We start from the raw sequence: 17,228 nt of genomic DNA on the forward strand, positions 1-17,228 counted from the left end.
GGCTTACAGCAGAGGCCCCGAGCAGTCCGTCTCAGCTGTCACAACACTCCCTTCCTGGTCCTCAGATGTGCCCAGGGCTGGGGCTGTAGCCAGAGACCCCTCTGTCAGTATGTGCGCACCCAAACCTCACAAGCCCCAACCTCCCTTGTCACCATCATCTCCACAAACACAACTTGACATACTTTGCTGAGAGGATGGCATCTGGTTGTTTAAGTTTCCTGGCTTCAAAGACAAATACCATGCAATGGGTTGGCTTTAACAATGAGAATTTATTGGCTCACTGCTTTGAGGCTAGAAGTCCAAAATTGTCATTAGGCAATGCTTTCTCCCAGAAAACCGTGGCATTCTGGGGCTGGCTGCAGTGATCCTTGATCCTTGGCTTTTCCATCATGTGGCAATGAACGTGGCGGCCTCTCCTGGCTCCTCGGTCCCCTTGACTTCCAGCTTCTGGCTGCTTCCTCTGGCTTCTGCATTAGGCCTTCATTGATAGGATTAAGACCCATCCTGTACTGAAGTCACCTTGTCAAAGGTTCTACATAAAAGACATCATACCCACAGAAATGGATTATGTGTAAGAACATGATTTGGGGGGGTACAGAGCTCCAAACCACCATAAGGCCCACACAGTTTGGTTGTAACCAGACCTGCCTCAAGTCAAGCAGGTCTATTTCCTGTCCCCTGACTTTGCCCACCTCATCTTCTGCCCCAGTGTGTCCTGGCCTGCCCAAACCACGCCCATCTCTGGCTCAGAGCCTGCCTATCCTGTCCTCACGTGACCTCTCCTTCCTCTGGTCACCTTTTGGACTTGATGCCGTCTGTCATCATTTAGGAATATTATCTTGTGCTGCTGAGACTGCTGATACTATTTTGAACAGTCATTTCTATTAAAAATGAGCTTTTTTTTCTAGTTCTGTTTGTCCACTGATCTTTACATGTGGATCTAATGTTGCCTGCTTCCTTTGTTAATGTTAAGAGAGTTTTAGATGAGTTTGGAAGCTGATGTGGGAGAACCCGGGGACCCAGAAGGTAGGCGTGAAAGTAAAAGGAAGGTTCGGAGTGCTGTGTGGGTCACAGGAGAGAAGTCAGGGGCAGGATGAGCTCAGTGGCTGTAGATAATGGATCAGGAAGAGGCTTGAGAGCCACAGCCAGAGGAGCAGAGATGGCCCCAGGGAACCGATCCATCATCACTGGGATGCCCTGGAGAGAGAGAGGCTCTTTTCTTCAGAGAAAAGCTGCAATCAATAGAAGGTGTTGAGGAGACTTCACTCAAGGATGGAGAGGAGGGCCAGCATGCAACATGTGGAAAGGATTTGTCTAGGGAAGACTCAGTGGTTGTGTCCTGAGCCCACAGCAAGAGCTGGCTGCCAGTAAGGCCATTACAGGCCTGATGGTTGATCCACCCAAAGCAGCTCCACCTGAACAAATGTTGGCTTTCCCAACAGAATGAAGCAATGTAGGAGTGTTTGTGCCACGCTTACTAGACCAGGCCTGGAGGGCATTAGCTGATGGCAGGATGGCTAAAAATGTGCAGGGCCTGGTGCAAAAGGAAAATTTGGGCCCCTTGTTTTAAGTTAGTTTGGAATTTCAAGACAGTGACAGAGCATTAAACGAAATTTGGGGCTCTTCTAGGCATGGGGCCCCCTGCCACTGCTCAGGCCACATACCCTTGAGCCTGGGGCTCGTGGGCTGGTGTCTCATGATGGGGAGGGTGTTTGCTGTGTGCCAACCACAGTACCATGCATGTATCACGACATCTGAAATGCCCAGCCCTTCTTCTGGGGCTGGCTCAGGACCTGCTATGTCCTGGGGCGTGGCTGTGCCAAGCTGGCTTTCCAGAGGACCAGCAGCCAACAAATCCTGGGGTGAAGGAGTTGGCCCAGAGAGAGAGGAACCACTGGGTTTTGTTTTCCCTTGTACTTTGGGGGTTCTGAGTAGAAGATGGAAGATAATTTTCTGCAACTCGAAGAGAAGCAGATCCGCCTGAACAAATGGTGGTTTCCCCAGCTGCACTAAGCAATGTAGGAATGTATATGCTGCAGTTACTAGTTTACAGAACACATCCAGAAGCTTGTCATTTTATTCTCCAGGCAGAATTGTTCCTGGTGTCACCACTGAGTTGCCTTTAATCTGTAGATCTAGATAGTAGCAGATCCAGGTTTCACACCCTGCTTTTCTGAGCCCAATCATGTCCCCAACCACCCCCAACCCTTCCTTCTGCATCCATATGAAAGTAGCTCCAGGAAGACTTTCCCTCTCTCTCCCCCAACGAGAAACCCCATGGATTAGCTGTGCCCCAAGTGCTTTCCTGCACCATGCTTGGTTCTTGGCCTTGCAGCAAGAGAATTAAACGTTCAGGGGCCAGAAAAAGGGAGCAGGGGAAGGTGGAGGGAGAAAGAAAAAGAAGAGAAACTGCTGCTACAGGAAACTCAGCAGAACACGATTGGCGCAGCAGCAGTGTAGAAGATGGTACGAGAGTGACTCTCTCCAAGCAGATTTCTCTCCAAAACCAGGAAATCGGCAAATAAATCATACCCGAATGGGCACAGGTACCTGAAAAATTTTTTCCAACTCAGTAAGCAGGTCCCAGGTACATATGGAGACCTCAGCGTGCCCAGAGTTCTAGCGAACTTCCAAAGCACAAAGATGACATTTATGCAAGGCTTAGAATAAGTTCTAGTGCAAATTCGTGCTCTTTACCAAGTGTCTGTCTGGGAATTGTGCCATCAAGTGGATTATCATTAAGTGTATTGGGTTTTCTTAAGGAATGGATGGGGTGGCGGCTGTGGGGATTGGCGAGTCCCAATACCATAGGGCAGGCCACAAGCTGGGGACTCCAGTGGAGGTTTTGATGACTTCCCCAGGAGAAGCTGGCTGGCTGAAGTAGAGATAGCAGTTCTTCCTGACTGCTGAAATCATCAGGTCCCTCTTTAAGACTTTCTGCTGATTGGATGAGATGTCTCTCATTACTGAAGGCAGTCTCCTTTGTTGAGTGTAGATATAATCAGCTATAGATGCAAACAGATGACTAATGATTTAAACTCATGAAGTTCTCTCACAGTAACCATCAGGCCAGTGCCTGCTTGACCAAACGTAGCCAAGTTGACTTAACCCTCACACTGGGCAGCAAATAAATCCAGATCTACCCAACCACATATATCATCAATGTCAAAAGCAAAATAACCGTAACCCTTTGAAATAGTGAAATTATGCTTCGGTCCTGCCGCAAGTATAAAATGGTGCTGTGTCTCTGTTGATTAAACAAATGGTTCTAATGTCTTTAGCAGTGAATTACTACATTCAGGATGAAAACAATGCCCATCCAGAAGGGGGACTGCTTGGCTGGCTTGGTAAGCAGGCGGTTTTGCCAGGCACAGTCTCAAGGAGGCCCTCGGTGGCTGACAGCTCCTGGGTCTGGCCTACTCTCGTGGGAGCCTTGCCCACCCCGCAGCCCGCGGTCCACCTCCCACCTCCCACCGCCCGCGCGGGAAAGCCCGCGGTCCCTCCTCCCGCAGGTGCTGCTCTCCTATGCAGAGGAGACACTGGAAAACGCTCAGCATAGTAAATGTCCATGAGCTGGTAAATAACCACATAATTGAGGATCGTTCATACTCCGAATGAATTAAAATGAATGAAGTAAGACTGCGTAGAGGAATATAAAAGATAATGTTGAGTGAAAGAAACGAGATGCCAACTTTCGAGGGGGAAGTTCCTGTCACCCTCGAGAACCTCAGGGGAAGGAGGGATGGGACAGGGATGGGAGGGCTTCACGCTATTGGGAATACTCATTTTGTTTTAAAAAGAAAAGAGAATCAGAGGTAAAAACACAAAAGTATTAACAGTTGTTAAATCTGAGTAGTAGGTACATGGGTGGGTATTTTATTATTTTCTGTACTTTACTGTATGTTTGGAATATTTTATAACTACTTTACTAATAAAGTATTTAAACACATAAGCTCTTCACTAAATTTTAAGTCATTTTAGGGTCCTCCAAAATTAATTTTTTTAGTGGGTGTTATAAAAGCAACACATCTTATTACGTAGAATCTGGAAAAGTAGGAAAAATAAATTACTCATCTCATAACCCCAAAGACAGACATTCTTGATGTTTTGATTTATTTCATTCCATTTTCTTTCCTTCGTGTAAGGGATGTATGTTTAAACATCTAAGCATCTTATATAGGTATATTGAATTCTGCTTTTTTCACTCTTTTTCCCTTATAACTTAGCCTCTCTGAGTATCATTTCTTAAAAAAAATTTATTCTGCCAAAATATAAGTAAAGAAAAATTCACCATTTTAATGATTTTTAAATGTACAGTTCCGTGGCATCAGTCACAATGTTGTGCTGCCATCACCACCATCCGTTACCAAAACTCTTCCATCACCCCAAACAGAAACTGTGTACCCATTAAGCAGTAACCTCTCCCAGCTCCCAGCAACATCTAATCTTTCTGTCTGTGAATTAGCCTGTTCTTGATATTTCATAATATATGTAAAATTATATATAATTATAAAATATGTGTCCTTTCGTGGCATCTTTCACTTAGCATAATGTTGCAAATGTTCATCCATGTTGTCACATGTATCAGAACTTCCTTCCTTTTTATGGATGAATGGCATTCCGTTGTCTGGATGTGCCGCATACATCTGCTGAGGGACGCTGGTCACCTGTTGTCTATTGTGAATAATGCTGCTGTGAACATCCGTGTACGGTTATCTGTTCAAGTCCCAGCTTTCAGTTCAGGGGACATGTACCCGGAGTGTTGGGTCATATGGTAATTCTACATTGAACATTTTTGAGGAACTGCCAAAGGTTTTCCACAACAGCTGCTCCATTTTACCTCCCCCAGCAATACGCGAGTGGCCGATTTCCCCGCATCCTCGCGAGCATCACGTTTAATGACTGCCAGTGAACCAGCACGGCTCTTACATGGTCAGCTATGACCGTCCAGCAGTCACACCATCGCATATTCCCAAGTACGCCCCTTTACCATGCCTCGGGAAGGGGCTTGGTCGTGTGCTGATTTCTACAAGGCTGTTTTGTGTGGGATGGCACTGAAGCGGTCTGTCACATCTGTGCTGTCACATTCCCGGGAAGACAGAGCTTGTCAGCATTCATCCGCTGGGTGGGAGCTATGCACATTTGCAAAGCAAGCTCTATATGTATCTTGCTTGGAAGGAAAGAAGTGCTTGTTCTGCCAGGGTCTGAGCTGGGCTCTGAGTCGGAGGGGAGGAAGTGTTTGCTAATCCCATTAAACTCTGGTTTGAGGCCTGGGGTAAGGGCAGTAATACCTATCCCAGGTATTCGTGTGTGTGTGTGCCCCTTTTCAGCTTTGGATGCTCCTGCATCCCCTGCCAACTGATCCTCTCAAGGTCCCCAGGAGGTGGGGCAAAGCGGGACACATGGCCTCTGCTAGATTACAACCAGTAAATGGGAAAGTGACGGCCACTGCGCAGGGCACCTGACCCAGGCAAGGGGAGCCGGCTCTGGGCCTCTGACACTGCACCCCCTCCCCATAAGGCCAAGGGGCCTATTCTGCCTGGAGCCCCCAGGCCCACCCCTGGACCACACTGGGTCTCTGGAACTCACTGACCGAATGGCCCCCAGCAGTTCTGGCCTATACCAGCCTGTGTCTGTCCTGAGGGGCCAGCCCACCACATGGGCCCAAGTGGCAGCACATAGAGGGACCCCGAGCTTCTCCTTACAGACTGTAAGATGGATCCAGGATGGAAAGTGGGGTCTCTGCATTCTGGGGTGGGGAGTGGAGGGCCAGCGTCCCCTGCACTGTACATGGAATTGCAAGAATTCTAAATTCAAGCCCAGCCTTCTCAGGCTTTATGATGGTATACTTGTCAGAGTGGAAGGATAAAATATGTTTTGTTTAACAGTTTGTTAAACAAAATTTGATCTATAACTTTTAAATATTTAGAAATTTGGTACACGGATCTCTTTTTTATTCTTGCTCTGGAACCCACAAATACTAAGATCAGTCCCGACTCTTTTATCATGCTGTGCTATTTCCAGATTCTCTTTTTTTTCTTTCCAAGGCAACAGACCCACTGAGGGGGTGCAAAAGAAAGCAATCTAGAACCGCAGAAAAATAAAGCAATTTAATGTGTAAAGTCCCAATATATCAGACACCCCCATATTCATGTGTAAAAGCAAAAACTGCATTTGATGACAAAGTAGAGTACAACCACCTGCTGTGAGGATGAATCAGCCTGGCACAATCCAGCAAAAACATAAATAGAAGCCAGCTAGTAAAGCTACAACCTGCCCCTTCCCTCTCTTTCTTCACTGCTGGTCAGGATTCCCACATGTGCGGTGAGGAGCCACCGCCCTCTGTCGGCTGCTTTCAGAAGTGCAAGAAGTCAGACCACTGAGTGTCCCACGATAACGGGTGAGGGTCTCACTGGCCCAGCCAACGATGAGCATCATTCATAGTCACTGCGGGAAATCAGGGTTGCAAGATTTTTCATTTTAATTGTTGTTTGACCGCAGAACCAATCCTCCAGCCCCCATTATTCCCTGTAAGATTTCTGATTTGTCATTAAGGATTTAACTGAATAGAGAAACATGAAACCAATAAGACAATTTTATTGAACTTCCCCCCTTCCCCTAGAGAAAGCAGAGATAAGCAGGTAAGTTCTGAATAGCTAAATTCAGAACCCTTTGCCAAGTCCATTGCATAAATGACATTTTACCTGGGTTCCACACTATCCAAAGAGAAATGTACTCCCACCATCTGAATCTTGGAGGTTAAGTAACCTGGCTGAGGTAAACCAGCTGGGAGATAGCAGAGCTGGGACTTAGGCCCACGGCTCAGATCCCACGTCTCTGTAAGGACCCAAGTAGAAGGAATGGTTTTGTTCAAACTTTACTCATCAGAAAAAAGAAAGATGCCTGATATTAGAGCCTTCACAAATGTTCTTTTATTATGGGGCCCTTTCTCAATTATTTTAATTTTAATAATAGAGTTTTGTTTGAGAGCAAGGCTTTAGCCTGAAACAGCCTTTGGTCAGTGCTGGTTTGGGAAGATTGTGGATGTCACTTGACTAAATTGGTATTTTTTTTTAATGGGGAAAACTTTAATATAGATTTAGTAATTATTCCTGGGGAATATGTCTTGCAATTACAAGTGAGGTTTTTAACAGATTTCTTTTAAAGTGGTTATATTGTGGAGATTGTGCATAGGGTGATTTTTCACTGATAAATCATACATGGATTCAAAATGTGCTGGACTTCAAACAAAATAGATGGAAAGTAAGTTGATGTGCTTGGACAAATTGACAAAGACCCTGGTGTTGAAGATGTGTATAAAGAGTTTGGATGACGTTGTTTCATGAAATGTTAGAGAATAAAGCAAAACAATATATCCAAATTAACATTTTAAATATTACAGTTTAAATAGATATGTGTAACTAAATGAACAAATGGTATAAATGGACTATGTATATTGACTTGTCGCATACATCCCGGTGGGTTTATATATTCAAGTTGGGCCAAAATACTTTCCGGGTGGGGGGAAATCCCTTCACTGTGTTAGCTCAGGCCTGGGGACGCCCCTAAATGCAGAAGCCACAGATGAGGAAGGAGCAGGTTGGTGTACTGGCCACACGCTGGCCCCCTGCAGCAGCTTGCAGTGGGGGAGGTAGAGTCTGCATTGTCCTGCACGTTCGTCTGAGGAGCCCTTGCCTCGTCAAGGGAGCTCCTTGGGGGGTCGGAGATGTGACGGCTCCTTTCCCGCCCCCCAGGCAGCGCTCGTAGGAGGAACCACCATGATCATCGGCCACGTCCTGCCCGACAAAGAGACCTCCCTCGTGGATGCCTATGAGAAGTGCCGGGGCCTGGCTGACCCCAAGGTCTGCTGTGACTATGCCCTCCACGTGGGCATCACCTGGTGGGCACCCAAGGTAATGGGATCCAGGAAGAGAACGTGGGTGCTCGGCTAGCCGGAGGAGCCATTCGGGCCGAGCCAGCTGGTGTGTGGAGCTCCTGCAAGTTTGGGACAGTTCCAACCCCCGACTCCTCACCCCCAGCACCCCAACTCTCCCCGATGCCAAATGACCCCATAAGGGGGTGGGGGCCTGCCCCACTTTGGGTAAAGAGCCAGTTTTGCTGCAGATAGGGCCCTGGGGTGCAATGAGGGCTCTGAGGCCAGAGGCCAGGTCTTAGGCGCCTGCTCCTCCCTCTGGCCACAGGGCTTTCATGCCTCCTTGTGTCTGACTCTGCCCCTCACTTATCAGCCACAAACGCTACCAGGTGCCACTGCCGAGGAGGGGCTGAACAAGGTCACAGCGGGTCACACCATTTTGGCCCGGGAGTTGGCAGCCCTGAGCTGAGGTGTCGGTACCAAGAGTCCCGCATTGGCTCAGCACCTGACTGGCATGAGTGCACCTGCCTGGCATGAGTGCACCTGCCTGGCATGAGTGCACCTGGTAAACCCACTGCTGGGCCAGACTCTGCTCTGGCCCCCGCAGATCCCTTCTCAGTTCAGCTTTATGCCCAGTTTGTGCCTAGCCCCCTGGCACCAGGCTTGCCTGTCTCTCCCTGCCCCGGGCCTCGGGGATGGCGGGCAAGTGCCTATCTCCATGCTCCTTCTGAAAGCAGATATACAGGCATTTAGGTTTTGCTTTGTTTCTGGAGTTTTATTGCTTTATTGACCTAGGAAAGCAGCCTGGTTCTTAATTTCCTCATGAAGGATTTGTTAAGCACCCTCTACCAAAACTCTGGTAGGTTCAGGGAACATAAAAGTGACAAGGGTTGAGAAGGTTTTTGAAGCTCTTCGGTGTTGGACCTTGGTCTAAAGAGTCTGGCTCCCTCCTGAGCTGGTAACCAAATGCCTCACTGTACTTGTGTCTCCTTTAGATCGGGGCTTATGTCGTCCCCATTCCTTCTAGTCTGGCCTTTTGGAAGGTCTCGGAGCCCCCACGGCCACGAAGGCCCCTGCTCCCGGCTCAAGTCCCTATCTCAAGTGACCCCGCCCCGTCGAGTCTCCCTCCGCCTCCTCCCCCTGGAGGTGGGCTGGAGTAGCGGGTACCCTTAGATTCCAGGAACCCCTCGAGGACAGCCATCCCTATGATCCCAGAGGTTGTGAGGACTTTATGCTTTTAGAATTTAAAATTCATTTTTATAAGTTTAAGTCTTTTTTCTAATTACAGATTTTGAAAATAGAAAAGAATAATAGAGTGTTATTTTAGCTTATTCCTTGCCAGTCTTTTTTCATATATATGCTTTCGAGATAGAAACTTCTCTGCTTTAAGTGTGAGCATTTTCTACTTTGCTGTCTAGCCTTCGTGGCAGGGGCCACCTAATACTCTGACAAGTAGATGTACCACAATTTATCTCCCCGTTTTTGGACAAATGTTGCTTCCAATTTTTTCCTAATATAAATAATGTTTGGGCAAATTGCCTTAAATTCACATAGCTTTGTTTACATTTCTGTTTATTTGTAAGTTAGATTCTCCCCAGGGTCTCTAGCTTTTTAGCATTAGTGTGCCTTCTCTGTAACCCTGCTGGGGAGAACAAGCAACAGAAGTCAAAATCGCCAGGGCACTTAACAAGAAAGCAGAGCACCCAACATGCCTACATGATAGGAGAAACACACCTGCAACGGGACAATATAGCACCTGTGTTAGCACTTGACAATTTTCTGAGGACACCCGCCTCTACTCTCTCACGGGACCTGGCACCTTCTGCAGGGTGGAAGAAGGTGAGCTAGCAGGAGATTGCAGGTGGTTGCTCATATGCTGACTTGACCCGCTGAGCCCGCAGCTGCCCACCGGTGTCTCGAACACCTGTAATCACGTGGTATCACCTTTGCATTTTACCTTCCAGGTGAAGGCGGAGATGGAGACGCTGGTGAGGGAAAAGGGAGTCAACTCGTTCCAGATGTTCATGACCTACAAGGACTTGTATATGCTCCGAGACAACGAGCTGTACCAGGTCCTGCGTGCATGCAAGGACATTGGGGCAGTTGCCCGAGTGCACGCTGAGAATGGGGAGCTCGTGGCCGAGGCAAGTCTGCGGGAGAGAACGGAGGTGGGGGGAGCAGGGCGGACACTTCTGGGGGGGTTCCTCACCATCTATCCTGTGAAAGAACGTGTGAAACTACTGAATGATGTAGCATTCAGTATACATGTGGCTGAAAGGGGGAAATTTTAGGTTGCACATAACTTCCTAAAATAAAAATTATTTTTAAAGAAACATTTCAAAAGAGGAAGAAAAGAAAGTGTGAGATATGAACACCATAGATTTGGTCTGAAGATCTCAACTTTTCTACTGTCTGTAAAAAACAAATCTCTATAATCCCAAGACTTTCTTAAGTCTTAGCTGATTATGTCTTCTTTCTTATGACATTTAGCTCATTTAAATTCCATTATGACAAAGGAGTTTAGAGCAGCCCTTAAAAATATTTTTAATGAGATTCAACATACAGAATAAATAAAACGCAGCTTTCCACTTTCCTCAGCCTCTTCAGAGCAGCTGAGATAGCCGAGCTATCCATTCTCTAGTACTAAGAGAAAAGGGCCCCTTGTGCTCCCCAGGCTAAGATTGTACTTGGGTGAGAGTTAGTGTAAGAGTTGCTGGAAGGTGGACATGTGTCTAGATTTCCAGCGGGGAGATTCTGAGTTTCAGATTGGTAAAGCCTGTCTGTCTTTGGTGACGCAGGCCTGTTGGCTAATTACCGAGCTGTGTTTTTAAGAGGAAAAGATGTGCTCCATCACTTAGAGTGAGAATCAGGAGAGCTGTGCTGCGAGCGAGCCTGCTCTGGTCCTGCCCTTTCTTTATTTCAGAAGAGAAATGAGACAAAGGAGGAATTTGATTTTCTCAAAATTTTTTTTTTGTTCTGTTTTTCAGGGCGCTAAGGAAGCACTGGATTTGGGTATCACTGGCCCGGAAGGAATCGAGATCAGCCGTTCGGAGGAGGTGAGGAAGATGTCTTGTGTCCTCTGTTAACTTCTTTCATGTAGATTCACGGAGTCTTTGGGGATAGAAAAGATGTTAGTAGATATAATTTGTATTGCCTCACTTCTCCATGGGCGGAATTTCCATCTGGAAACTTCCCAGGGAGCAGCCTCCCCCAGCTGAGCTTCCGTGTTTCTGATTTCCAGGGTCTGGGGGTGGCAGTGTTAGCACACCAGGGGCGGCTCTGCCCAGAACTGAATTAGGAAAGAAAAGGCAGACCTGAAGGACCCTCAGACTTTAGGAGGAATTCACCTGTCAGTTACTCAGTATTTGGGAGACGGACCCCCTGTGAGCCTGTGGCGAAAGCTCTGGGCCCTTCCTGCCAGAATCCAGAGGCCCTTATGCACCCCTGTTCTTCCCCATCGCTGAGCTGGATGCGAGGAGCCCAGCTAGCCTTCTGCCCTCTGCGCTGGCCTTACAGTCCCTGCTAAGGAATTCTGCTCGAGGGACCGTGTTAGACAAGCAATGCCTTCTTGCCCTACGACCTAGTTCAGACGTTCCCTACCATTTGTGGGGTGGGGGGGGCCGGAGGTGTCGAAGTCACTTTCTTATTCCTTCAGAGCCATCAATGAGGGGTTGATGGGGTGGGCTTGAGGGTCAAGGAGAAGGAGGCAGGGATGAGCTGGGACTTGTCGTCATGCAGAGAACCAAGTCTGCCACAGCAGGTGTCAGGGGAGGCCCCTCCATCCTGCCCCAGATCTGGGCAGCTAAAGCGGAGGGTGTGGGCCAGTGGTTCTCAACTGGGGCTGAATGTACCACTCCAGGGGACATTTGGCAATGTCTAGAGGTATTTTTTGTTGTCACAACTGCAGGGGGAAAGGGTGGGAAAGCTGCTATGGCATTTGGAGGGTAGAGGCCAGGGACGCTGTTAAAGATCCTTCAGTGCATGTGAAAGACCCCGCAAGAATTCTCCAACCCCAAACATCCGTAGGGCCAAGGCTGATAAACTCCAGCATAAGCTAGTTTCCAGCTTGAAATCAGCCAGTATGGCTCCTTTCTGCAGTTTCTGAGGTGGCTGTGAGGGAATACTCCAGAAAACAGGGAGAACGTGACTCCTTTTGTTTGTTTAATTTTGTCTCATCACCTTTCAAGCCCTGTGTGGCATCTGGCAAGGATGTGCCTGCTAAGCTAAGTCCCAGGACTTAGTTGCCTGGTGCCCTGCCTGGGGTTTGTCCTGAGCCAGCCCGGTGGGTGCGGTAGGCCCCTCGGCCGTGGGTCAGATGCACAGCACCTCATCCGTGGGGGTTCCGGGAGTGTGTGGGCTCACCTGGAGGAGACGCTGCAGCTTGTTTTCCTCCTCCTTTGTCCTGACAGCTGGAAGCCGAAGCCACTCACCGTGTCATCACCATCGCCAACAGGGTACGTGGACCCTGGCCTGCCGCCCTAAGTCCCATGTCAGCTCCAGGGTCAGAAACAGACCTCTGCCTTGGGGTCCCTTTCCGCTGTGGGCACCAGCACCATGCCCGGCTCATGGATCCTGAAACTGTGGGCTGAGTGACCGGGTTCCCGCAGACTGGCCTGCGTCCTCTCGCCCCTCCCCTCTCGGCCCTACTGATGCTGAATCCTCGGCTCATGGCCGGGTCAAGCGGTGGAGGGGCAGGTGGGGGACTGCAGAGCCCCGCTGCATTAGGAGGCTATTTATTTTAGAGGACTAGGGTGAGTTTTACTTAGAGAACTATCAGGGAAGCTCATGGCCCTGACTCGCTGATTTCACAACTCAGCGTGGCTCAGGTGAGCTCCCCTCAGGGTGTTGAGGTACTGACGTGGTGTGCTGCGAGCGAGCCTGCTCTGGTCCTGCCCTGTCTAGGAATAGGAATAGGCCCCTTCTAGCTTGGCTTTTACCAACTATGAGATTTTCAATCATTTGCAAGTCACTTAACCACGCTACTATGCCTCTTTGTTTTGTTAGCAAAGTAGTGGGTTTACAGAAAAAAATCATACATAAGACACAGGGTTCTTCTGTACTACCCTGTTATTAGCACTTGGCACCAGAAGGCTACTGGTGTTGTATTCTGTATAAAATTGGAATTTATGAGGATCAAAGGACTCTTAGAGGGGAAAGTACTTTAGAAAGAGTCGAGCCCTGTTCATGGGTTGTTCCTGCTTCTAACCCATGATGAAAGGGTCCCAGTTGCTCAGATCACCTGAACCACCACCTCTGGAATTTTGGTTTTCAAGACGTGGGCCCTGGGCCTGCAGCGTCAGCCTCACTGGTTAGAAATGGAAACTTGCTAGAAATGTACATTCCCAGGTTCCATCCATCCAAACCCACTAGATTCGAAATGGGGTTTGGGGGAGCAAGGCTGGATTTTAATGAGCCCCCCAGAAGATTCTAGAGGATGCTAACATTTGAGAACCTCTCCTCTGGAAAGACTCAGGCTGTCCCAGAGGAGGTGACCGTGAAGGTTGGTACTGGGATGTCAGGGACAAACAAAGGTTGTAAGTCCAGCTGGCTCAGAGTGAGCATCAGTGGCCCTGAGCTAAGCACACGGAACCTCAAGCCGGCCCCTAACATCATGTCCTCCGAATTTGATAAGCAAAGAAGCCTTCAGAGTAACATTTGGGGAAACAGAGTTTCCCATGAGCCATCTTGTGTGACAATTGGACAAGGACATGGTTTTATCAACCTAACAATAGTTATTCCAGCAGTTATTTCTGGATGGAAATGTGTCCCAGAATAGAGAAAGCTCTAGATCCTAGGAAGGGCAGCTCCTCATATTTCAGCTCAAACACCTGCCTGGAGGGTTTGGGCTAGTGGCTTGGCCACACAGCTGGGTGGAGGGAAAGCTCATCAGTGCTGGAATCCAGGTGTCCATGCGCAAGATCTGTCTTGTTCTAACCTAGACACAAAACCTGAAGCCCTGGTATTCTCTTCTTCTCCAAGGTACATCCCATCCATGGCAAGGTGGCTCTCAGAGAGCAGTCAGCATATACTTTTACAAACGGAATACAATATGTGATGTCTCTAGGTCATCCCATTCATGAATGGGAAATTAAAATAGGAAAAACAGTCCCTCATTTTAACTTATATACTTGTCATGGCTGTCCAGAAGAGTTTGTTAAAGGAGAATGCTAGTTGGATGGTAGAAAATCAGAGCTGCAGGGCTGGACTGTCTTTAGCCCTTGCCTGAGGTGCCCTCACAGATGGCCTCCACAGTGGGCTCTGGTGCCGGAAGCTGCTTGCCCGTCCTTGCCTTGGGCAATCCCTGCAGCTGGGGGTACTGCCAGCCCTGCATTCTGAGGATCAGACTGTCCCCTTGAGGGTGGGGTCAAGTGGTGCAGTGGGCGCAAAAAGTGATTTTGTGGGGATCATTGGGGTACCTCCTTGGCTTATGGGATTGACACTCTACTTCCCGCTGTGCTTCCCATGTTCAGACTCACACGCCCATCTATCTGGTCAACGTGTCCAGCATCTCGGCTGGTGACGTTATCGCAGCTGCTAAGATGCAAGGTGAGTCCATGGGCTTGGATGGACAGGGCGGCCACATGTCCGCAGAGATGCAGCAAGATGGGAGGTGATGGCCCAGCTCAGCACACTGCCCGGCCCCAGTTCCTGAGGCTCCGGCCTGAGCCTTTCTCTCCCCTTTTCTCGGCTGCTGGGTGCTATGCTAGCCCAGGTTCAGTCCATCGGCGTCACGGTTTTTTCCTTTCCACTTTGCATGTGTAACAGCTTTACAGAAGTGTCTGCCACCTCTCCTGGGTCTGGTAAAATTTTCCAAGATTTAAATCGACTTGTTAATGGGTATCTTTTCGGCCTCTTGAGTTTTGCTGATGGTTGCCTTGGTAACCAACATAAAATCCTGGACCAGTTCCAATGAACATTCAGGGGATACCTGGGAAGTCCCTGGAGAAATAATGGCATGGGTCCAACTTCCCATTACAGCCGCCTGAGGGGCTTAGAACCCTTGGTGGTGCCACCTGGCTGGACTCCCAGCTCTCGTCCCCCTGCCCTCCAGCCCGGGCTGCAGATGTCATCCCCATCGGTCCTCTTAAAGCCACTCACGGCTGCCACCTGTTCAAAACCGGGCATCCCCGGGGACTACAGAAAACCATGTAGATGCCCCCCATGTGGCTGCATCCTCCACACCTGCCCCACCCCACCCACCCATTCCCCCCAGCACTGCTCGGGGCTTGTCCTGGACATGCACCCACCCACCCAGCCACCTGGCCGAGCTGGCCAGGCGGGTTCCCCTGTCCCCCAATGTCGGCTCCTTGGCCTGTGACGCGAGAGCCCCGGCCTGGCTGTGTGACTTGCTGGCTTCGGTCTGGACTCTTCTTCCTCCAGGGAAGGTGGTGCTGGCCGAGACCACCACGGCGCACGCCACGCTGACGGGCCTGCACTACTACCACCAGGACTGGTCCCACGCCGCCGCCTTCGTCACAGTGCCACCCCTGAGACTGGACACCAACACCTCCGCCTACCTCATGAGCCTGCTGGCCAAGTAAGGCGCTGGCCACGGCCGCTCCCTGCCCCGGACCCACGCCCTGCAGGCCCCCCCGAGCAAATCAGGCCCAGGTCAGGGCCCGCTATGCCCATGGGATGAGTTGGCTTCTCTTCTCTGGAGCCCGGCACGTCGTGTCCATCCTGAGAGCCCCTGAGCATGCGCGCGGCTGCAGGCACTGTGCGTCGGCATCTCTGAGGACCCGATGATGTGTCCTGAAGCCCCCCGGGAGCTGTGGGGTGGGGCTGTGCACCTCTGTCTCTCTCATCTTCACCTCTCACGCCCCTCATTTTTTCACCTCCTTCCCTTCCTGCAGGTCTCTTTCTTTTGTATGTTTCCCCTTCCTTTTCCCCTTTCCTTTTTCCCGTTTTCTTCTTCACCTCCCCCATCTTTCCACTCGTGCCTTCCCCCCAGCTCTCCTTTTCTCCAGCTTTTCTTTCTCGCACTCCTTTTCTTCCCCTTCAGGCCTGATCTAAAGAAAATGGTTTCATGAGCTGCCTGAAGTCGGTGGGGCATGAAAAAGATTTCTTTGGTCCCAATCACGGCTTTTAGCTTCCTTGTCTCCCTTAGTGAGATTTTGGGCAGAAGCTATTGCTTTGCTCTCTTTGCTTTCGGGTGTTAAAGTGCAGTCCAGTTTAAAGGGCAGCTCCTCCCCCTCCCCTGTGTCCCCCCCAGCTGGGAAGGGGGGAGAAGGGGAGGTTTAGGGTAAAAGGAGGGAAACTCATCTGCTCACCCAGAAATGCCTCTGTACTCCTTCACTAGTTATTGCTGCTTCTCAGGCAAAAGGTGACTGACCTTGGGGGCCCCTTCTGTGCAGGCCACACGTCCAGACTTGGGAGCTGTATGTGACCCCCTCACAGTCCCTATGCAGGAAAGATGTTTCCAGCTTGACACTTCTTCCTGCCCCCTCTCAGCTCCCAGCACCAGTGGTGCCCTGTGAGCATGGGCACGGGCACGGGCATGGCGGGATAAGCCTCATCGCCTGCCATGCCCCTGGCCCAGAAGCAGCTCACGTCGCTGTGCCAGTCCCTGTGGTGGGGGGCAGGCCCACCCGTCTGCTGCCTGCCCACTGCCAACCCCCTTTCCTCCGCAAGTGCATTTCTTCATATGCCCGCCCTTGGCTTTGGGGTGGACTGGGGAGACACCCGCTCAGCACCATCACCCCATAAGGAGAAGAAAGAGGGGGAGGCGGTCCCCATTCTGCCAGCACTTCAGTTTCCCTCTCTGGTCCCTGCCTGGTCTTCTGCTTTGGGGTGGGGTGGGGTGAGGTCTGCCTCTTCCGGGGTGATGGTGAGGGGCAGTCGAGGGAACCAACCAGCCCCAATGGAAGGTGGCCTTCTTAGGTCGTGAGGTATTTGCTTCATCCACATCCTTAGCCTTTTTCAGTCCTGATTGCCAACAATGAATAGGAAAGTTCCTGCTCACTGTGCTATCGTGTTAACAGCCTGAAGAGTCGTGGGGGGGCGTCAGGTGTGAGTGGAGGGCAGCGGGGCAGCCTCTGCGGAGGGGCAGGGAGGCCTTGGCACAGGGGCAGCGACTATGAGCCCTGAGACAGCCAGCATGGCGGCTCTCAGCTTCGAATGAATGGAGAGGGCAAGAGAGAGGGAAGGGAGACGTGCTAGAGCCGCTCTTGGCTTTTACAACTGCTCTTCAATGGGGAAAACCAGCCTGCTTTTCATCATTATCAATACAACAAAGCAAGCAAGTTATCCAGGGCCCACTTATAATAATCTGGGCTTGATTCCCAGGTCAAGGAATCTTTTGAAACAAGTGCAAACTCAAATAGGTTAAAAAAAAAAAAAGTATTATTCATTGAAT

The 17,228-nt window shown here is 49.9% G+C and overlaps 1 protein-coding gene across 3 annotated transcripts in view; it reads left to right on the forward strand.

Annotated features, from left to right (window-relative positions):
- DPYSL5 (dihydropyrimidinase like 5) overlaps positions 1-17,228 on the forward strand; it is a 117,770-nt gene that overhangs the window by 87,799 nt on the left and 12,743 nt on the right. For all 3 annotated transcript variants that reach the window (XM_077152356.1, XM_077152357.1, XM_077152358.1), the window contains exons 3-8: positions 7,755-7,913; positions 9,838-10,017; positions 10,861-10,929; positions 12,283-12,327; positions 14,344-14,419; positions 15,254-15,410. In XM_077152356.1, the coding sequence (XP_077008471.1) occupies positions 7,755-7,913; positions 9,838-10,017; positions 10,861-10,929; positions 12,283-12,327; positions 14,344-14,419; positions 15,254-15,410 (686 nt within the window). The remainder of the gene's footprint in view (positions 1-7,754; positions 7,914-9,837; positions 10,018-10,860; positions 10,930-12,282; positions 12,328-14,343; positions 14,420-15,253; positions 15,411-17,228) is intronic.

The sequence above is a fragment of the Tamandua tetradactyla genome, chromosome 3 (assembly GCF_023851605.1).
Source record: "Tamandua tetradactyla isolate mTamTet1 chromosome 3, mTamTet1.pri, whole genome shotgun sequence".
In the NCBI taxonomy this organism is placed as follows: Eukaryota; Metazoa; Chordata; class Mammalia; order Pilosa; family Myrmecophagidae; genus Tamandua; species Tamandua tetradactyla.